The sequence below is a fragment of the Leguminivora glycinivorella genome, chromosome 5 (assembly GCF_023078275.1).
Source record: "Leguminivora glycinivorella isolate SPB_JAAS2020 chromosome 5, LegGlyc_1.1, whole genome shotgun sequence".
NCBI lineage: Eukaryota > Metazoa > Arthropoda > Insecta > Lepidoptera > Tortricidae > Leguminivora > Leguminivora glycinivorella.
The window spans coordinates 5,997,337-6,020,720 of NC_062975.1; the positions used below are offsets into that span (position 1 = coordinate 5,997,337).

The window sequence follows — 23,384 nt, forward strand, 5'->3', positions numbered from 1 at the left end:
ATAAATGAAGTCGCCGTCAATAGAATTTGTGAACAATGTAAACAAACCTTGTACGTTGTCAAAATGTCTTTAATTTTCATTCTATCTCATCAGATACTGGCTAAATCCAACCTTTGAAATAATAAAATTGTGCTAAAATATTGATATTTTGTATAATGGTTTGTTTACATTGTTGGCAATTTCTATTGACAGCGATTTTAACTACTCACATTCGAACAATAAATAAATTGAATTTAAAACTTATCTTCAATATGCCAACTTTGTTTAGCATGCAGTGTTGTGCATCTTGCATACGCGCCATCTACCGGATTATAATGTTTGCTATTAGTCATCAAACGTACAAAACACTTCCCATGAATTGAATCTGATTCAAGTACCCGATTGGTAAAAAATGACTTAATTGTTTTTGTTAATTTCGGTGTTATATAGTGATAATGTTGTACGATCATGTTCCAAATTTTGAAATAATACGACTTAGGTCATTTAAATGAAATTATTTCGTGAATTGAACAATACCATTTGTCGCGAGAGTATAGTAATGCCATCTATTGTTTTACGAGTCAAACATATAAAACGATGTACTGAGTTACACGTCTTCCTTTATTTAGTTTAGTCTATGCTAGTACGGAAGTAGCAACTATTTTGCATTAATTCCTATACCTACTTAAGTACTAGGATGGGGATGAAAATAATATTTAATAATGTATGCACATTAGGTGAGAAAATTTTAAATTTAAATATTTTTGTAGCAGTGTTTATTTGAGCTCACCGGACTCTGGTGTTTCTAACAACATACGTTTATTAAATTGGTTTTTTATCATGCAGAAACGTCTGCGAGCGATATTAAATATTTTTAAATTAAAGGAAAAATGGAAAAATTCACACCTCCGGCTGGACTCGAATCTGCGACCTCTGGCCTTGCTCTGCGGGTTCGAGTCCTGCCGGAGGTGTGAATTTTTCCATTTTTCCTTCAGTTTAAAAATATGGAACATAAGTTTATTATTTTAAAAGACGTGAAATTTTTCGACGGCGTCTAATTTCTCAATCTCTATGTAAGTAGAACAGCATAGTGTTGTGTTGTGTTCCTGTCGGTGAGTAGGTATGGTAGTTAAAGCTCAAAGAGGGTGCAATGTGTGTGGATTGTCAACTCATAAATAATAGTTAGCAGACATACATAGGCTTCAGTGACTGCTTACGATCAAGCGAGCCGTACGCTGGTTTGCCACGGATTTAGTACAAAAACATGAACTGTTCTTAAAAATCGTGTATACTGATTATTATGATTTCTGTTCAGACAGCAACACAAAAAGAAACAACCTGATTATTTGAGACAGTTAACACAACAAGCAGCAAGACAGTTATAACTGTTAATTTTTACTTTATTCAAATGTCAATGTCATCCAAACCGTTTCAGCCAGTATCGTGCATCGCGAAATTGAGGGCAATCGCGATGGTTATCAATTTCATTTTGACAACGGCTGAGGTGAAAAATCGTTTTTCAAATTGTACAGCCCTGAGCATTAAATATAGATGCGGACAAAGATCCAAATATATATATCAACAACCTTAACGTGCAAGAAATAAAGACGTGTATACATATTTTTGGCGCCTTGTTCTCATCTTTACTCAATAACTACTAAAAAGCGGCGCCTACTATTAAATGGAAGATTTTGGTACAAATGAAATCTATTAAGGCTCTATGGTCACGTATTGGGTGTTTTAATAAAAAAGCTTCTTGTCACCCCGCTGGCCGGAGATAATCATGAGAATAGATGACCCTTTGGTATACATTCAGAATGGGGTCAAAATTGTGGAAGATCTCGACGAATTGTGAGAAGTTTATTTTGTTCCGATGTTGTCAATGTAAAATAATTTCTGAGGAACGAAAATGTAAATCTATAAAAGTTGTACGTGGAAGACAACAAGGTGTAAAAAGTGTTAAGTACTATAAGGTTAGCTGATCAATATACACCTGATATTGCCAAGTTTAAAAAAGTGCGCGTAAACGGGACGGGAACACGGGAACTCTCATTTTCTCGATCTCGCTCGCTCAATATTTAGCAGTAAGTATTGTTTGATTTGTGTGTCGATAAAATAACGTCCCTAGCACGCAAAGAGTTCATAAAAAAGTCCGATTGCGCGGCTAGTTTTGAAAACTCGTGTGGCTGTCAGAAGATGTTGAAACTTTGAGGGTTAGTTTTAAATTGTACCTATAATTATACGCAATAAAGTCCCGTTTTAATTTAAAAGTTATATCTTTAAAAATATCTTCAATATGAACGGATAGGTAATAGACATGCTATTCTAATGCATATTTACTTTTTAATTACAAGTTATGATTGTTCGTTACTTTCTTCAGTAATAACAGATGCAGTTGGGAAAGCCGGAGAGATTCCTCTATTGTCTCGTTGCTCTTTCTCTACCGGAGGCATAAATCTCTTAATTATTACCTATGCAGCGAAATGCAGTACAGTACCTACCCAGAAATTTATTACTCATGAAAATTATTATTTCAATACAAATGAACTCAACATTTGTTAAAAGTAATTTTTCGAGATAAATAACATGTTCATTCGTACCAAAATTTTATTAAAATTTAAAAATATTATAAAACAAACATAATTATTAGCATAAGTATCCGTATTCAAGTTACAAGTGACAAACACAATACTCCATGTATCGTATGTTTACAAAACACGAGAATTTAGTGTTGATGTGTTCATGTAGTTCTTGGCGTTTTGTTACACGTTAGATTTTGAGATTTAAAAATTTTTGAAACCTGGGGTCTATTTCATAATAAAATAGAAGAGAACTATCCGTGATTTTGTAAATATGTAAAGTCCTAGTATTTATTAGCTTCCTAGCTAGCGATAGGCCGTTCATTTTGTGATGTATTTTACCTTCACCTATTGCAGTTTCTTAGTAACTATTGTCATTGTAACTATAAAGTAGTTGTCTCCAACTTAGTAGAGGCATTTAAGCAAAATTAATTACAAGCCAGTCACAGCCCATGCACATGACCTCAAGTTTATGTCAACAGAAACCCTCATTGGGCACGAATAAAAAGATTACCCTCATCCTGTAATCACATGTAAACAAAGCTAATGTGGCTATTATGAGTCGTTTCGTTGTTCATATTAATCGGTTAGTTGTAAGACAATGCCAGGTCAGCCCTACGAGTTATGTAACAAAATACATACCGCGTATAAATGTTATAGAAAAGCTTATTTAATATAATAGAAATTTCAGTAAAAAACGTCCGTAATAACAGCCTGTTTGAAGTATAACAATATAAGGAACTTTCTGTGACGAAAAGTGACATAATTATATATACTCATTACAAACCCAATGATTAGCATCTTGAAGATTTTTTAAGAATATAGGTAATATTTTATCGTAATACATAAAAAAACTGTGCAATGGAATGGACACACGTACCTAAGTCTTACTCTTCCATGTAGTGCCAGGCCCCATAGCCGAATAGCATTTCTGCGACGCCAAGCGCCGCAGAAATGCAGTCTGGCTCTGTCGCGCCAATACGCAAGAGCGATAGAGATTCGGCTACGGGGCCAGGACTCATGAATAGGTCACAAGCGGATTCTGTCAAAGGTCACAATGACGTAAGTTCTTTTTAGCAATATTTAAGCTCACCCACCAGTTAATTTTATTAGAAAGTTATTTGAAATTGAACTTTTTTATGCCCTAAAGCTATTTACATTGTTAACGCACTATCCTCGCACTGCGGCAATCTGCGAGTGTTTCATTCAAAAACGTAGGTAAACCTAACATTTTGTATTGGAATGACTATTATACCTATGTTCAAATTAGTGTGTCCAAGACATTTCACTTGGCTTGCTGTTTAACATCCCATACCTACATATTGAAGCTCACAGTCCAACCTATACTTACGTTACGTTTATCGAATGAATATTACACTCTGCTAGTAAACGGACTGTAGATCTTAACTAAAGTAATTAAAAAGCATATTCAAGCGTCTAATCAGATGGCTTCAAAGCGGTATACAGGCAAGAGAAATTGATTCAATAACTCCGCTCATTAGACGGCGAGATGAGTTTATTGCGTGGGTCGTATTGTTTACGATATAAAGAGTGAAATGTCAGTAGTTCCGTAACAAGTGGAAGTGCCACGCCTATCTTGTACAAACACATCAGTCACATCACATACTTACGTGGACAAAATATCTAAACATGGCTCTAATACCTATTCTTTTGTGGGTTGCCTTGATGTGCGTGACTTTTTCCCTTAATGGTCTTATCGGAAGACTAAAGTTGGAAGTCGTCACAAATATACTGACACCAACATCATAGATGTAAGTATTTTATGCACTGAGGTTTGACATACAGGCCCAGATCTAGGTGGGGGGGGGGGGGGGGGGGGCTGGGGGTGCGAGCCATGCCCCCCAAATCGAAAATCGCCACCATCACACGTGCGCCAAAATCGAACTTTGTCAAGACATTTATGAAAAGTCTAGATCCAGTAGGTAAAACCATATAATAATTATGTACCTAAATCAATTGTGACGTGTAATATGTAACAATATTATAAATAAATGAGTATGAGTACTGCTGAGATGAGGCCATTCTTGACACTAGCATTAAATAATTGATTGTCTGTGTGTTTAGGTACTACTAAATCATATTCTTTTATTCTAATATTATGAGCACACATTTGTGAGTGTGTTTAGTAAAACGTCTCACTTTGTCGGTTACCATTAAGGCGAGATTTACTTGTATCTTTATATGAATAAACTGACAAAGCGGCTTTATGGCAATCGACAAAGTGGGACGTTTTCCCGTGCACACTCACATATAAACTTGGTTCGCAATGTTCGCATACGTGTTTAGATGTAAACGTAACTAGTTAGGTAGGCACTCTAACTACAATGCGACTGTAAAAGAGGAATTTGCCAGCGATGCTAATTTTTTGCTTCCGATTGCTTTCTCAGGTTATTACTTTTAGTTTACATATATGTAAGTTGCACGGAAATTGACTATGACGAGTCGTCATTATTGTGATCCATCTGTCATAGTCTATTATGACGGAAGAAACATACAAGTGATCCTACTTAAATGGGCTTCGGTTTTGCCTTTTGAATCACCTTTAAATGGATAAAAAAATTGCCTTACTATTAACAACTCTTTAAATTGCCATGATCACAATTATGCATTGTATCATAACAATTTGCAAAAGAGAAATGCATTACGCAAAGAGGACACCAATTGGGTCCTTGATCGATGACCTTTGAGCTAGCGCAATTTGAATGCGATCTACAATCTGCGCGGGAGATCGCAGCGTGACGCGGCGAGCTACGCCATCTTTCTGAAAAAATGTCCTATTTGTCAACAAACTGCAACGCTCTTAAGCTCTTTTGGTCTTGAGACGTAGGAGCTTCGTGATGTGCCGCCGTGACCCGGGAAAGGGCTTTGAAAAAAGATACCAGTGAAGGTATGCGTGAAAACAAAACAAATTTAAGTAAACGGAGACGAGGGAATCGGGGCAATCATGAAGACGATGCATCCATAAATTTCTATTGAAACCATGTAAGGCATTACAGATTTGCTAACAAAACATGACAACGACAAATACAACGTACACATATAGATTAAGTATCTACGATAGGAAGGTTTGTGTACTCTCTTATAGCGGCCCAGCAATGATTCTCATTCTACGGCACATTTGAACCATTTCTGGAGTTTATGGCCACTAGAACAGTTATGAAAGATGTTGAGCTAACGTTTACCTAGCTGCCGACATTTTGAAATAGCTTGTAAAAGAGGACGAGTCATACAATACATATGGGCATTATGGATCCCAATTAGATCTGCGTTTTCTTCGAGATTTATGCTTAGTACTCAGCAATGTTAAGTAATACATATGTCGTTAGAGATATCGACGTCTATAAGTAAATGCCTCACTATTCATGGTACGTCGCATATCACTATGAATAACCCTGAATAGCCTGAATAACCCGAAAGATTATAACCACGCGCTTTTGATGTAAAAAGAAGCAGAAAAATTTATATTTCTTGTAATTTTTGGACAAAAGTGGTGTAAATTTCAATAAAAATGCGTTTTCGCCTGAGTTAAGACGAAAAACTGTTTAGAGAAAAATGTAATAACTCCGAATCTAAGCCAAATCGAGATATTTCATAATGGCATTATAGTATCTAAATGTGGTCAGGAATACACTGTTAAAATCGTTCGGGTTATTCAGGCCCGCGGTGTATAAGCAAACATCATTGCCTCGAGTGTGAATATGGCAACAGTTGATTACAGACATTACGTCCGTGGTCACGGGTAGACTGCCAGTCTACCCGTGACCACGGACGTAATGTCATGTCCGAAACGTCGGGTTAAATATAAAACGTAAGTTTTACGCGATTAAGTCCCGTTTTAATTTAATAATATGAGTGAAGATCGTGTTAGTTTAAATCAATATAAGTTGATTACAGCTCAGGATTAGAAACCGCTGTGAACCGGAGCGGCTGATCCACCATTGTCAATGCATAGCTGCTTATCTGCTCTCCTCTGCGCAACTTCTCCTTTTTTAAATCAGCCTCTTACTTTCTACGGACCTTATCGGAAAATTGAACTAAGTACGAGTTACTTGGTTAGACACTAAACGAAAGTTCCGTTTTGTTTTTCTAAAATACAGTGTTTTTGGAAGTTATTTACAAAAACTTTCTTTGCTGTACAATAAAAAAAAATGTACATAAACTGTAAAGGTGGCAATTGGCCATATCATTGCTATAAGTGATCTCTTCCAGACAATCTGTCCTTTTTCAGATTATCCGATCTGATATCGGATGTCGGAAGAATTTCAAAGGCAAAAATCAAAGATGGCGGCTTAAATGTAAGGGATATCGGTCCGACATCCGATATCGGATCGGATAATGTGAAAAAGCACTAAGGGTAACATAACAAGTGATTTAAATAGAAGATGTAATAAGAAGTTTCTATGCATTTATTATAGAAATGTATATGCATAAAACTAATATGGTACCTGCCTATTTATGGCAGCTGTGTCTATGATTCTCTTCAAGAAATAAGTAAATCGTATTGTTCGTACAATCCACCAAACGTATAGGGCCGTAAATATGCTTAATTAATAGGCATACAAACAATTCTTTATCAAAAATAGCGCAACCGACATTTATCTTTAACCGAAACTTCTACTCCGAGACCCCAAAGGATAATGCGACCAAGAGCAGAGTTCAAAGCAATCGCAATAAATCCGTTACTTCAAAATAAACCAGTTGTAGGACTAATTAACCAACTTACTGCGGAAGCCACTGGCCGCCAATTAAGCCTGGGAACTAGGTATCTGGGCAATTGAATCCATTGCCAAGGTAAAAATCGGCTTCGTCTATTACACCATTGTGGTGAAAACGGTACACTATACCTATTGTCCTAAACAAAGGAATGACAGGTCTTGCTTCGCTTGTCTTCATATTCTCAATGGATAACGCGCTCTAGTTAAAGTGTAATTTCAATTTTTCTGTTAGTTTCCCGTTCCTGTTGCTCTATTGTTAATTCAATTACCCTATTAAGTTAGCTATGTACATTTTTAAGTACCTAAACTCTGAAGGTAAAATATAGACATTAAACTTTTGTGAGACATATTCAAATATTTAAATATTCGCATGTACACTGTAGACCTTTGGACAGTAAACGTCAATGTGACTTTTATGGCAAATAGGTTTAAATGAGACAGGATTCTAGAGTGGCCTAGGATTCAAATTGATTGACTGTACAATACTTACGTTAATCGTGTAGGTATATATATATGTATACTTTTGTAATATTCTAATGTAAAGTTTTGGAACAAAGAGTATGAGCTGCTAGTCCATATAACAGTCAAACTTGCGACAGTTATGTAGAATCATCATTCAGATCAGATGTCATTGGTGAAAATGACAACACTGGAAAACGGGCGACATTTTTCACGATATAATACTTAAATACGAAGCGTTTACAGGCTACGTTTTTATGAATGACAGCTTACAAAAGTAGTCTCACAATTTGCAACAGAATACCTTCCCAGAGATAATCCAAGATAGAAAATTAGATACAATTGTTTCTTTTTAACATCCACGTATGAAGACAAAGCTCGGGTCAACGATTCCGCAGCTAACGGTGTTCCGCGAAACCCGTCCGGACGTTCATATACACTGCAGCCGATGACAGACCTCGATAATGTTAATATCATTCTTTACGACATACATTTCGAGGGAAGCTGACATTCCGTGGCAGATAAGAAATGTCACCGCTGCGATTTGCATCGCGGACCGCTAGAAAGCTTATGTAGTTCGGCACTCGGTAGCCGAGACACGTCTGACGCCCGTTGACAACCTTGACAGCAACCTTGTTAGAGGTTACTTACGATGTTATAATCTCTTTAATGAGGTAATTTAGATAGTCTAAACAGGTTTATTTTGCCTAGTTTTAACTATGGTCATAGACGATGTTGTTATAGCAGTTTTTAACTTTAAATTAGACAAGGCTAATAGCCACAGTTAACATCGCATAATTTGGCATTGTAGTAAGATTTTGACTGACAGAAGGTCTAACCGTAAATATCTTGCCATTGTATCAATTCTTCACAGAGACATACACACGTCAACAGTTCATAATAGTGCATCAGGCATAGTCCGCTTTTGCTTTCATTCAAACAGCTTCTCAAATTTCACATTCACTTTCGTCAATATCGATCACGAGCCAGCGATAGTATCAAGATCATTTAGACGGTCGCTCGTCAAATATTGGACCGCGTTATCTCTTCTCAATTATGTCGTCTTTTTGTTTTTATTGTGCTGTTAATAGAGTTGAAATTGAATCCGGATCCGATTTACAGAATGTATGGATATGTTTGTGAGCACACGTGCTCAGCATGTCACAATACTGTCGCCGCCGTGACAATCGTTGACTAGTGAAAATCCACGGGAACATGTTTTCTCGATTTGCATCCAGCTTATTTAAATACTTACTAGCTTGAGCAGGAAAAGCCTGGCTGATATAGGGAAAGTTACGAGTGACGTTTCAATACGTGATATTATTGCTAGTTGAAGGTTTCGAATTACGCTTTGTTGCTTTTACTTATTATCTCATTGTAGCAGCATTCCTATCTACATTTGAGTCTAATAACATCTTTAAAAAATACTTGTGGGTACTTGATAAATTACTGCTCCTACACAGCAGTCTTCAAGGGTATTGCGGGTGATCTCAGTTTCTTTTATCTGTATGTTATCTATCTGTGGACTCTTTTGATATTGTATCACTATCGTTATTTGTAGCAAGTTCATCCCTAGACTTCAATTCATTTTTAAAAGACAGATGCACGAGTGTACGAGTAAAAAATTAATAAATATGACATATTTATTGCATTTGAATGTAGTATTACACTCCCTGCACTTAAGTCCCGATTTACAAGGACGCTTACACGTTTCCAATCGTATAAATCCAAACTGTTGCCATATTTGATTTACGTAGGTGCAAAGCTCAAATGCGATGTTTAATTTTCCCACAATTATCAGATTCTTCGTCGGTATCATAAGCAGTAATGTACAATTACAGCTTTCTCGCTAGTTCGCTTTCGATGGCGGGGTCATGTGTGCGCGTCGTGACGATCCGCGTTAGCCCTAGAGGGTTTGTCGCGACGCAAACGACCAATATCAGGTAGTTACACGTAATGTGATATCATCGCATAAGATAATGTACCGTGGGTGTGTTACTTGGATCTTCTTGGTTTAGATATTTATTTGGGACTGTGAGAGTTAGAAGAAAATATTTATCCATAGTAAGAATAAGAAATAGAGCTAGGCTGGTCAAACTTTTGCTTTTGACATGTGCGCAGACTGCAATCTTTGACCATATATTAAGTATGTACTTAACATCAGCTTCCTATGTGTTCCTAAGTTTCTACATTTGAGTAGAAAGTGTAGAAGTAGAAACGCATTGCTTTGACTTTTATTTTCGAATTTTATATACTGTCGCAAAATTAAGGACCAAAATGACCAAATGCACTTTCCTAGTACTATTTCACTTCTTCAGTAGTATTCACTTCGAATTGATGGCTTGATTTATAAATGAGTTCGATCCTGTGGTTTGATCACAAATAAAAATAACTACTCTAACTATCTAGATAACTAGAGTAACATATTTAAAAATAACTTATTGCAATTCATATTCAAACGATCCTTTTACGCTCAATTCTGTGAAACAGACCGACTTTAAAAAGTTCATTTTACAGTTATTAAGATTCAAATTATGGAAAGAATGCAGAACGGGACCGCCCGTGTGATGGTCTCCTTAAGGCTGGTTATTGTTTACAGTAATAAGGAATTCAGGCTAAACGCTTTTGATCGGACAGGGACTGTAGCCAAGAGAACAATCTTTCTGAATGCGCAACTTGCTCTATTGCACCAATACGAAAGAGCGGTAGAGATAATACAAAAGCCAGGTGTGTGTGCTCAATAGATCGAGATCGAGACAATAGACAGAGTATTTCACACTGGCCATCTCCATCATTTAGATGGCTGGCAGTCCTCAACTGTGCGTGTCTCCAGAAACTTCCTGCCCCGCATACCTAAACTGCATACCCGATAAACTGTGGAATGGACTGTCGTCGTGCGCCTGCGAAACAAAATGAAATATTTCGGGACCAATACTAATAATTATTTTATATACATAAAATACACACAAGCTAAAATGCATGTGCCTTGTAAACGAGCGCGCAGGCATGGTTAGATTTGGTTAGGTACCCACAGTACCTACTGCGAGCCGGCGCGCGCGCTCGGGTGGGGTCGTTGACCTTGCAACCCCTGCAGGTAGGTTTTAGTTCGCGGCTTCGCGCACATAGCACGAAATGATATAGGTAACAAGGAAAGGTGATATATAAATAAATTTGAACTATTCTTTATATTATAACGTGACCATAATACGTACCGTATGCCGCAACTAACAAAAATCTAAATTTGTAGATAGGTGTTCGTAGTTTCCGTTAGAATAACGAAATATTTTAAAATTATATAATTATTACGATCAAAGATACGGTACCTAGCATAGAATTTTATTACAAATATTATTCATTTTTAGTTAAAAATATTGTGCCAAATTGTACAGGCTGTAATTTTTATAACAAGTAATATGTTAAAAAATAATGGAACCTGAAAATGTAATATTATATTTCGTTAAATTTTATATAGTTTCAGTTTATTTATTCAAGAACAATTTTTACATCGTGTTTGTTTATACACTTTAATCCTTCCATTCTGTATCCAAAACACTCTTCTCTCACGAGACTATTCAGATGGTACGCGACTGAACTTTGTGCTTCGTCCGCCTCGCCTGTGCGCGCTGTGTGTGTAGGGTGAAGTGGTCGACAGTGGTTCGTTTTTTTTTTCAAAGGTCATATCTCCGGAACTATTGCCGAGGGAGTGAGTATAAAGAACAAAATTACAGTAAATGTAATATAGTTTTAGTATGTATTATTGATTTAAAAAAAAATAATACTTTCAAACTCAAAGAAACCTAATATGTATTGCACTATGTTATTTTTTTGCTTACCGTTATCCCATGATTAAATATATTGTACATTGATTCGGTTCGGAGGTGGTGTCACCCCTTTTCCAGGCATTGGATACTGCGAATAATTACCCATTTTGATAATTTTAAGCAATATAAATCATCAATAGAATCAAATAAAAGTAAGGCGTAGATAAAAGCTAATAAGTAATAGTTATTTGTTATACAAGGGTGCAAAGTTGAACTTGGCGAGTTTTTCAACACACGAAAAGTAAAATACATTTGCACCCGTTTGTAACACGAAACTTTTCCCCTCCACTATTTATAGCGAGGAAAGTACAACGCAAAAAACGTATGTAGAATAGTATAATCATTTTTTATAAAAGCAAACGTAAAGATATGCAAACAGGTATACGGTCCGCCTGATGGAAAGCGATCACCGTAACCCTCTGTATACATGTATTCGTCATTATGCTAGATACAATTCCTTGAGAAATCTCTTTCAAAACCTTCTATGTTTTGTGCGCGAGCGTTATCATGGATACTCGCAAGCATCCTATCAGTCATTCTGTGAAATATCCAGTACTGGTGTTAGTCGTCGCTCAAATGGTGTACACCGCTTGTTTGTCTTCTAAAAGCTAAAATATAAATAAGATAAAATGTGAAATTCATGGAATGGGCAGATACATAGCGCGCGCAGGCGGACTAAGCACACATGTCAGTGGCGGGATCCCTTTCTTTCCCATAAACTTATTGTTCATAATTTCGTTAGTCAGAAGTTGTTATTCACATATTTTGTGGTCATAAACATCACTAGTCATAATTTTTGTTACGAATAACGTTTCATGGTTCTAACAATAACAAACCATAATATTGGATATCATAATCTCAAAAGTCATAAAGTTGATGAGTATAAAATTGAAAAGTATAACAATAATTATTCAGAAATATTATTAGGCATATATTTTGAAGCCCTACTGATTTTTCTGCATATAGATTTAATGTCTAAAATTCCTAAAGTATATTATATTTCAGACATACATATAATTACACAGAAAAAAATATAGTAACCCTATTCCTCGGGTAGGTTGTTAGTTTCCTTTGATTCCTTAGAGCGGAAATAGGAGCCCCGAGTAGCGGGGCTCCGTCTACTCATTGGTGGAACTAAATTGTCTTAAAAATAACCCTTTTCCTCGTGTAGGTTCGTTAGTTACCTTAGAGCGGAAATAGGAGGCCCGCGTAGCGGGGCTCCGTCGGTTTATTGGCGGAACAAAATTGTTTCAAAAAGTATCCCTTTACCTCGTGTAGTTAGTTTCCTTTTGCTAGTTATATTTTGTCCTTAAAAGCGGATATAGAAATTGTCAACGTCGGCTCCTTGGCGAGACCAAATGGTTTAATAAGTGCCATGAAAATTTAATAAACACTGAGGAAGTTAGTAAGCCAAATTACAAGTTTCGAAAATGCAGACGAAAAAAACATTGCAACATTTTTTATGGGAAACAATAGAGAACCATTTAATGCTATTAGTGAAGAAACACATGGTTATTAAGGTTCACTATTATCTGGCAGAAACTTTTTACGCATATATTTGATTCGTATAATAGTTCTTGGCAGAAGTCATGTTTGGCAGAAACACCTTACGCAGAATATGCTTTGGCATAAATCATTTCGCAGATTTTTGTAATACCGAATCATCTGTTGTCATAATGTTGATGACCATAATAGTCTTCTAGTCGAACATTTGCTTTTGCAGATAATATTTGTGCATAATATTTAGGTGGCACAAAGTTGCAATTTGCTATTTGATAGCGAGTTGGATGTGTTGGGGATGCAAGATACCTAACACTCCTCCTCGCTTCGCTCGTCGTCGTACCTAACGGTGACTCTGGGGCAGTTTTTCTCTTATGATAGCGTGTAATAATTCTGCTAATGTAATATTATGCTATAAGATTATTATGGTACATACAATTATGCTAAATCAAAGTCGACCAAAGTAATGTTCTGTAAAACAATATTCTGCCAAATGTGTCTTATGCATGGTAGTAATAATGCCAACTAAATTTTCTGCAAAATTACCATTCGACTGAAAGTGTTTCTGCGAAACATGTTATGCGAAGTGTGTTTCGGACTAAAATTATTCTACCAGATGAGGGTAACCCGGTTATTAATCGTTATGACTTGTGATAAATCCTTAGATCAATTATTCCGAATAAGTTTATTTCCTTCAACATTATGGATTTGTACATCTATGGACTTTGATTATTAGGGCTAATAAATTTTATGACTAACAATACTTATGACTTTCAAAAATCAGAACTACAATTTCTGACGTTTAATTTTATGACTAGTGATAATATGACTAAGAAAAATTATGACGGAAAACGTTATGGATAGTAAAAATCGGACTTAAAAAATTATGGGAACCAATAGAGACCCGTCAGTGGCGCTTCATTTGAATAGCCTCGTGATAGAGGAGCGTTAGAGAGAGAAGAGTGTTTTGAAGACAGAATCGAAGATTTAAAATGTACATAAGTAATAAACAAAATTGATGATGAATTTTGATGTTCTATTCTTTTTTTCACACAGCCAGCCGGCAGCCCATGTGCAGAAAATATTGCTTGTTATAAAAATTACTGCCTGTATAGTTTGGTTCCCTGTATAATATTTGTAACAAAATTCAACGTTTCTATGGTAGGTCGAATCTTTGATCGTAATAATTATCATATAATTTTAAAATGTCTCGTTATTCAAAATGTAACTTATAGGTACTTGAGTTGTACTGTGCGTGCTAAATATGCAGTCTGCCTGTATGCAGTCTTTCGCCGGCTCGGCGCTGCGGACTACCTACCTCGCAACTCGCAAGTCGCAACGCAACCGCAAACACAAGGCACATGCATTAGCTTAAGTGAATATTTATAATAGGTACCTATATTTATTGCTACGCGTTCTGTTTTATTGCAAAAAAAAGATACTTTTTATGTGAACCTACAATTAATTTACATCAGGAAAAACATACAAAACAATGAATCTTGCCATAAATATTGTAAACGGGAGATATAAACCTTTATAATGTAGAAACTTATCGGTTTTGAAAAAAAAAAAACCAAAAAAATATTCCTCAGGCCAGAATCGAACCCAGACCATACTAGTACTACACTCAGTCAGTAAGCGGCGTTACAAACCACAGTGCCAAACTCTGCTTATGACTACTGGCCAAAATGCGCTAGTACTTTTGACATTGTACATTGTGAAATAAACAATTTGTTTTAGTACTAAAACAGGAATTATCTAATGATAATTTAGATACATTTTGTTCCGGTTATCGATACGGCCATTGATGATGCCACAGGGCCCTCTGGTTCGAGTTTAAAATTTTATGATACGTCAATACAACAACATACATATTGATTATTGACAAAAAAAATCTTCCATAATACGACAGCATTCCAGCCGCGGGTAACTGAAGGCCTTGGTCACTTTTCTTTAGTTTACTGCATTTATTTCCGTTTATAATATGTTTAGTAGTTTTTCTCGTTAAAAAAAATTTGCATATTTATAGCATTAAAGTGTATTAGTACCCATACATTCGTACAGGCAACTCCTGGCGCTAGTAGCTTATAGTATTGCGATCTAGTACAAGCAACTCCTCCTAGATGGCGACTTGTTATGTATGGTGGTCTTGAATCTCGATCGACGTATCGTATAACAGGGGTGCGGGGAGGGGAAGTAGCGCGATCGAGCAAGGGCATTCAAACGGGGGACCGTCTTAAAGGCCGGAAACGCAACTCCAACACTCACTCACACTCCTGGTAGTCTGGGTATTTCGAGTGTCCATTGGCGGCAGTGATCGCTTACCATCAGGCGAACTGTCTGATCGTTTGCTTCCTATTGCATAAAAAAATACGCTACGGCACGGCGCGCAAAATATTGTATTCTTGGCTAGTGGCCCTGTTCAGAACAAGGCCATGTGTAGGCGGTTCGCGATTTTATAACTTTGCGATTTGCCGAGTGCACATAATAAAACGAGGTTTTCGAGTTAAATTTAAGTGTGACCTGATCTTAACTGGTAAGTGATAATAAGAACACTCCCGACTAACTCAGCTTTCAAACAAAAAAAACTAAATCTAAATCGGTTCATCCGTTCGGGAGCTACGATGCCACAGACAGACACACACACAGACAGACAGACAAACAGACAGACAGACAGACACAGACAGACAGACACGTCAAACTTATAACACCCCGTCGTTTTGGCGTCGGGGGTTAAAAATAAAGAAGCCGCTAAATAATAACCTACTGTTTCCGAAAATGTACTGTAAGAAAAATTTGTTGGAATTAACAAAACTAAATCTATCTTACTCTAACAAGTATATTGTTATACTTTCTCTCTCATACATGTAAACTATTGAATAAAAAACAACAGCCCATAGTTCCTAATCTTAAGGACTTCGTTTGTACTTTAGTCGCTTGGTAGCTATTAATAGGAGCACACCTTGCCTTACTATATTGCGATAATATATTTGAACTCTTATAAATCGCCATGTGTCTTTTAATTAATTGTCCCAAATCTAATAGGTTATGGGCCCAGGCACATTTAACAGACTTTTGAAAATAGTGTTGTGAGATTCGGACCATTTAAGTGATGTTAATGTGATTGTGAACAATTTAACCATTCAACGGAACATTAATCCCTTTGTGGTGAAAAGCTAAGTACGCGGAAGTTACACATTTGAAATTTTGAAGTCGTTCAATCATTTTAATGGCATTTATGAAAGACCCGTTAAAATTGGATCAAGACAAGCGGTAGAATGTCTAACCAAGTTGAAGATGCAGCTGACTTATGTCGACGAAGAAGTTCGCAAACTGATAACAGTGATAACGCTGGAAATTACTAGTAAGTTTGAATAAACTTGAGTGAGAATACTAAATACTTACTCAAAGATGTACATTGTACATGAACACAACATGAAAATCCACGTTGACTTATTTTACCTGACGCCTGCGCTATATTGGGACCAATTTTTAATACGACCATCAAACCGATAACAAAGGAATCTTAAACGCCGAGAACGTACTTACAACACGCAGCGCTAAACGATTAATCTGCTACTATGCCTCATATATCATAGAATATCCAAAAATATGTGATCTCATCGCAGTACGAGTTCAGTAGGTGATTATTGGGAGTTTCAAATCAAAGATTTGAAAACTCCCAATATCACTTCATATTTAGGACTCGTACTCAGGTTTATTGGTGATTTAAAACTCCCAATAGGTTTTCAGATGATTTAAAACTCCTAATCGGCTTTCTCATGATTTGAAACTCTCAATAGGTTTTCAGATGATTTAAAACTCCTAATCGGCTTTCTCATGATTTGAAACTCTCAATAGGTTTTCTGATGATTTAAAACTCCTAATCGGCTTTCTCATGATTTGAAACTCTCAATAGGTTTTCTGATGGTTTAAAAAGCACACAAGGTTTACGATTGCATATTTAGAATTAGAACTTGTGAACTGTAAAAGCGCAATCAGATTTTTAACTTAACATTTCGGATTCGTTCATTTGATTGAAACAGATGAAGTATGGTGTTCGTTGTTAAATGGTCCATTTCGAAAATGTAAGCCGTAAAGTTAAGTTAGGTATGATATTAAATAGCAAAAGCTTAACGCAACACACTCTCCGAGGTGGCCAATCTCAGATGTGGTCTCTCTCAAGCGTTTGCTCGATTGACAGTGGCGTTTACACACAACGTGTCTGATCAGCTCGTCAGCGTCGCAGAACACGAATGGACCCCCAAAGTGTGAACTCTGGTGTAGTCGCGTTTTACATGCATCGATTGAGTTTGACCCCCTCCGGGTATGGGATTCCATATCTATCGACCGCGTAAATACAGAGATCCCCAAGTCTCGAATTCAACACTACATGCCTCGGTTGGCCAAGCCAAGGAATGGTTTACGTGTTGAGGTTGTCGGTCGTCACAACCCGACATACTACACATCACCATTTTTATTTATATGAAACATTGTAAAAACTTTATAAGTGTGATGTAGACCCAGTTATGCTATTGGCTGTTTCGGATTACGTACTCCCACGTCATATCTACTACGAATTTTGTAATATATGGTTTAAAATAACGTATATAAAATATGATCTTCTTTGACACCCATAACAAAGAGTTCAGTATAAATTAAAGGCTAGCGTATGTCATATACTGCACTTTGCAAAGCAGAACTTTTCATAAAGATATAAGGTTCAAATTTTGATTATATTAAAATCATGACATACATTGAACAGTATGCGAAATTGCAATCACTCATTTAGTTGTAATTTGAGTCAGTTTACCTGGTTGCTCACTCGCTATGTTTATCTTATAAAATGATCACGATTTACATGAATTATAAATGGTTTTGATATATAATAGATCTCAGTATACATATTTCAACTATATTGTGAGTGGTAAAACTCTAAAAATAATATCGTATTTATTCTCTATGTTTTAGTATGTTAAAAATAAAACAATTAATTTATCATGAAACCATTTTATTTAAGTAATGAGATATATTACAAGCACGACGACTAACTAAAAAGTAAAGTACATTTTATAACATAAAATTTTCTAATAATTACTCACTTCACTCAACTTTTTTACAATTTTTTCTACCAGACCTTCAGTTGCATTTAATAACTCATCATAGTCATCTTGAACAACATATTGTACTGTAACCCCATTAGATTCGATATTTGATTGCTCCAAATCGGATATACTGATTTTAATCAGACGCTTTCCTTTTGTAACCTTTCTGATGACATGGGAATTTAAACCCATTTCTTTTATTTTCCTCTTTCCTTTCTTAGCGATTTTCTTCTGACTTTTTGCTGGTGTACCTGATAATGGAATTTCTAAAGATGGATTCAGGAGCAAATCCTGGTATTTCAGGTACGCATCCATGTCTTGAGAATAATTGAGCGGATCATTCGGTTTTTCACAAACTTGCGAATAAAATGGTGTGGTTTCAGTCATTTCAGCAGCGTGGTTAATAGGTTGCGAGCCCTGTAAAAAAATATCAAGTTAAATATATTTCAACACCAAATAAAAGTACTCAAAGATACCAGAATATAATAAAAGTAAAATACATACCATTCTGATTTTGAAACTGATAATGCACCCGGCTTGAAATCTCGAACTGTTGTAATTTTAATTTGTTAAATGCTCTATTTATAACTTCGTAGTAACAAAATATAGTATAGCTATTAGCTATTATAGCTTGCACATTGAACGCGGTCTTAACGCGGCGACATTCGTTCTTGTTTCCGACAAAAGAAATATTACACTTTTGTTTTTCAATAATTAGCTGAGTTGAATATTATATTACAGTGATGATCAACCTTTGTATTATATTGGTTTCTTACTGTATTTTTGCAAATGTTGTAGTTTATGTTAGTTATAATTTGCTTTTAGGTTGTTAACTCATGACTTTACGTCAGTTTCGTTTTATTAATAAAACCCCTGGCTTATTCATTTCCTCTACTATTTTCTAACAAGTGCAAGTGTTACAGTGCGAGTTTTACGTACACGGAGAAATTCACCTTGAAACAATGTTCGTAAGTTTGTAATATTTTATTTAGCTATAAACTATTCTGAATATGGTGTTGAGTGATGTTTGTTCTCGATTAAATTTACCGATAAGTATCCTTCTAAGTAGCAGTTTTATGCGAGTTAAGTGCGTATTGGTATTAACTTTAACTTAAAATTTATAACCCTCTCTGGAGAGAGGTACAAGTACAACTGTGAAATCTCGTTCGACTGAACATAACAGAATCTTATTTTTTATTTTCAGGTCTGACTTTGAGTACCATGTAATCCAGTCTAAGAAAGACCTCGACTCTGAGGATGAATCTGGATCATTAAAGTATGTATTTTAATTAAATTTAAGATTTTATTGACTATTTATTAATTTTTGTTATTATTAATGATCTGATGGATAATCACTATGTATTGTAGGACTCAGAAGAAAACAACCAAACGGAAAAACGCTTCTCAGATCCCGAAACGTGACGCGGGCTGGTCGCTGGACAGAAACGTCGTCGAAGAATGTGCTAGTAAAAGGTAATTAATTAAAACTGTGTTTGAAAACTTGTCTACAAATGCGAACTTTTTATTTATTTCTCTTTATTTATGAGAACTGGAAGTAATATAAAGTTTTTAATATTACAGCAAGAAGATCAAACCAAAGAAAACTGTGAAAAAGCACGCATCGTCCGTGTTAATAACTGATACGTTGCAGGACAGTGACACTGACCTTGATGAAGAAGACAAAACTAAAAGGTAATTAATTCAATTCAGTTATTTTATATGTAATACATATATTTACTTAACTAATTGTAATTAGCCTTTGAATCTAAACATTTTAAACCATAGTATTTAAATTCTTAAATGTTAAGTACTTACCTAATTAACTAATTATATTTTGTTGTATTCGATAATATAAATAAGTTTTTAATATTCCAGTACGACAACCAAGTCGAAGAAAGAGACACCTGATTGTAAGCCAGGCTGGTTTTCAAACTGGGGTGACGAAGGACATGTTGAAGCCCAGCGTCGAGCATCCGCTGCCAACTCTCTGTCGTCCGTGCTGATACGTCGCGTCCCAGGCGGCTACGTGCGTCGCACAGCTTCGTTAACCGGTGATCTTTTTATTGATCTTAAACTGTATAACGTAGTAGATATTCAAAACGTTCCATCTGAAGCCCGTTGGGAGAAAGCGCTGGTTAATTTTAAATATCGTGTGGATTCCGTTTCGGATATAGTAGATGGAATAAATAAGATTCTAAAGCGTTGTAAGGACGACTTTACAGATGAAGGAACCTTTTTCCCAGATAAAAAAAGCCAATAATCTTTAATCTTTTTTACGTCTAATTTAGTCTATTCCTATGTCAATAGGCAAAATGCCTCATAATAGCTCCATATTTTGTTCAGTGTGTGACATAAGTATTCCAAGTAAAGCCTTTTCTGCTCACTTGCGCACTAACTTGCATAAAAATAATAACTCTGTTCAATTAACTCCTGATATTGAAAAAATAAGCAGCGCTTTCCGTAGTAGAATAGCATCATACAGAGTGCGTGGACCAGAGAGTAGCCTCCATAACTCACCGGTAAAATTTCTGTGCGCTCTTCGTAGACATATTAAACATATTCTCGAAGCGAGAAGGCTTGCTTTTGGATCTATAAAGGTTAACTTTGAACTGTTTGCTGAATTTGGTTTGCCGAAAAATGAAGCATGTGAAATTAAATCATTCGCTACGCAAAATATCATTTTACATCAGAGTTACGAATTTAAAGAAATATTTTCAACCATTTTGAACACATTGAGCACGAAAATTGATGAATTTCAAGAACGGGACAGTGGCTGGAGCTTTCTACGAAACTTATATCTCGAGATAAACATAAACAAATATAATCCTCTTAGAGCGTCTAGATTTATAGAATTACCAAAGTTAATAAAACATCGAAGAGCTTGTGTAAATATTAAAAACAATGAAAGTAGCACTATCTTCGAATGATGATAAACGAGTAATATTAAAAGACAATATTCACACACTTGCGTGGGGACATGCTTCATTTTTCTAAATATAGTTATATAGTGATATTTTAAAGGAAACTTTGAACTAATTTGTAAACACCTACTTTACTTTTTAAGTTAGCTATGCCAGTATGTATATTATTATTAAATAAACTTAAAAAAAAAAAAAATAGTTTTTCTTTTTTTAAACCCACCATATTTATGTACAATGTTTAAATCAACTCAGGATACTTATGTTATGATCGTATACCTGTATCACGAGTACAATATCGTATCATGAGTTGATTTAAACATTGTTTTCAGGAGTATAATTTACAGGTTAATAAAATGCGTTTTATTTAGCACATTCATTTATTCAAAGAGGAACGTGATTTTCTAAATACCATTTTTTCATACATATTACATTTTTTAATGCACAAGTTTTTTTATGGTACACACAATTAAAAATACAATCATTAATACAATATTTTTTATACAGTTCTTGTAAATTCGGTGCACCCTTTTCACTTAAATCTATAACAGTACAGTTTGAATATAATTCTTTAATCCATTTAATTTTTTCCATACCTTTAACGAATATTATCTTATCTTTAATATGATTATAAATAAGTCTTCTAAATTCTCTATAATCAACATAACCTTCGTGCCACAAAATACCTAAATGTTTTTCAATCCATTTTGTCTGCCTCTCTTCACTTTCCGTCAATTTAGAAAATCGAAAAGGGGTTTTATTAAGAAAACTTGAGTGTATTCTAGCGTGCTGTATGCAAATTCTTTGATAATAAATTCGTTTTCTTTTGTTTTAAACCCTTGAAGGTCTACAAATATATGCTGCATTACGATACTTTTTTCGTAATATTACTTAAAGGCTTATATTCAAATACACTATCATTTAAAATCAGACAGTAAGCTGCAGTGTTCTTTGGTATATCAGATTCACAATCCAATTCAACTCTCACATCTACTGAACCGGTTTTTAAGGTTTCGTTTTGACGAGAACAGTTGATAACAAATAAAGGAGCTTTATCTTTAAAATCTTTAGGGCTAAGCAACGGCGCTTGTAGACGATTATAATAAGACTGTTGAAATTTCGCATACTGTTCGTATAATATAGCAAACTTTTCACCCGAAAAACTAACATCAAAACTTTCGTACGGAAAGTAAACTGAATTCAAGAAAACTTTAACATCTCTCAAATTACAGTGATCAAAGTGTGATATGTCTTTATTAGCTTCATTTTTTCGTCCCGTTTTCAATCCAATTATAATATAACGCGGCTTTTCAATTTGCGATGAAGTTTTGATAGACCAAGAATGTTTTGACGTCTCAGGCAAGAGCGGATATTCATACAAATCCCAAGTCCTAAATGCTATCTGAACGGCACGATCTCTTTCTAAACATTTGAGTAAATTTAATCTTTCACGATCAGACACTTTAACATGAGGCATGCGCCATACTATTTTAGATATAGTAATATTGTCTATATATTCATTCGCATTTAATTTAACACTATTCAAATTAGTATTGGATCTTAAAAGAATAAGTTCATGCTTGCAATTAATTATGATTTTGCTGTAATCCTCAGCAAACCCGAGAATCTTGTTTAAAGGTACAGACACAGAAAATGTACCTTCCGTGTTTTTTATACCATTGACATCAAATCCCCATAACTTAGACATGGATGCTTCCAGTCCATTCATAGATACAAGAGATTTCATAGTTGTTGTAACTCCTGCGTTTTTAATTTTGTCAATTTCGATTCCATTTAATTCATATCGAATATCTTGAAATAGATGAAGTATGGGGTTGTTTGTAAGAAGAACACTTTTTACCTCGGCTTTTGTTTCTCTATTGAATGCGGTTATAGTACCTTCTATGTATAAAGAACTTGCTGATGGTAGTACGTAAAGATCTTGTTGGTTTATAGGTATACGTATTTCATCGTTGAAATTGAAACTTGTGACGTACGGTTTATATGAATGATATTCAAAGCTCTCGATAGAATTATCAAAGACAAAAGGTTCTGTTAAGTTTAATATACTCATTTTAATAGGCGTAAGCTTTGGAGGAATTGCTTATTTTGTTTTGTGAGTTTTACTTTAGGTCTTCTTTTCGTGATTGCAGGATGAGTACTGGTAATGTTTTTAAGAGAGACTGAAGTTTTATTGAAGTCTATCATTTTTTTCTTAAATGTAAATATAACTGAATTTCTTCACCCCGTAAATTAACTAGATTATTGTTAACGTCTAAAATTCTTA

At 35.3% G+C, this 23,384-nt stretch overlaps 2 protein-coding genes and 1 long non-coding RNA gene across 3 annotated transcripts in view; 1 reads left to right on the top strand and 2 right to left on the bottom strand.

Annotated features, from left to right (window-relative positions):
* The window catches only part of LOC125226197 (probable serine/threonine-protein kinase DDB_G0267686), a 274,557-nt gene that overhangs the window by 65,453 nt on the left and 185,720 nt on the right, over nucleotides 1-23,384 (bottom strand). The window lies entirely within an intron of this gene.
* On the bottom strand, nucleotides 17,202-18,811 carry LOC125226199. Its single transcript, XR_007177056.1, has 2 exons — nucleotides 18,684-18,811; nucleotides 17,202-18,596 (listed from the first exon to the last, which is right to left on the bottom strand). It is a non-coding gene; the product is annotated as an uncharacterized LOC125226199 (long non-coding RNA).
* Nucleotides 19,127-20,697, top strand: LOC125226198. The gene is made up of 5 exons (XM_048130118.1): nucleotides 19,127-19,143; nucleotides 19,384-19,455; nucleotides 19,548-19,652; nucleotides 19,761-19,871; nucleotides 20,055-20,697. Coding segments are annotated over exons 1-5 (675 nt in total). The 5' UTR covers nucleotides 19,127-19,141; the 3' UTR covers nucleotides 20,440-20,697.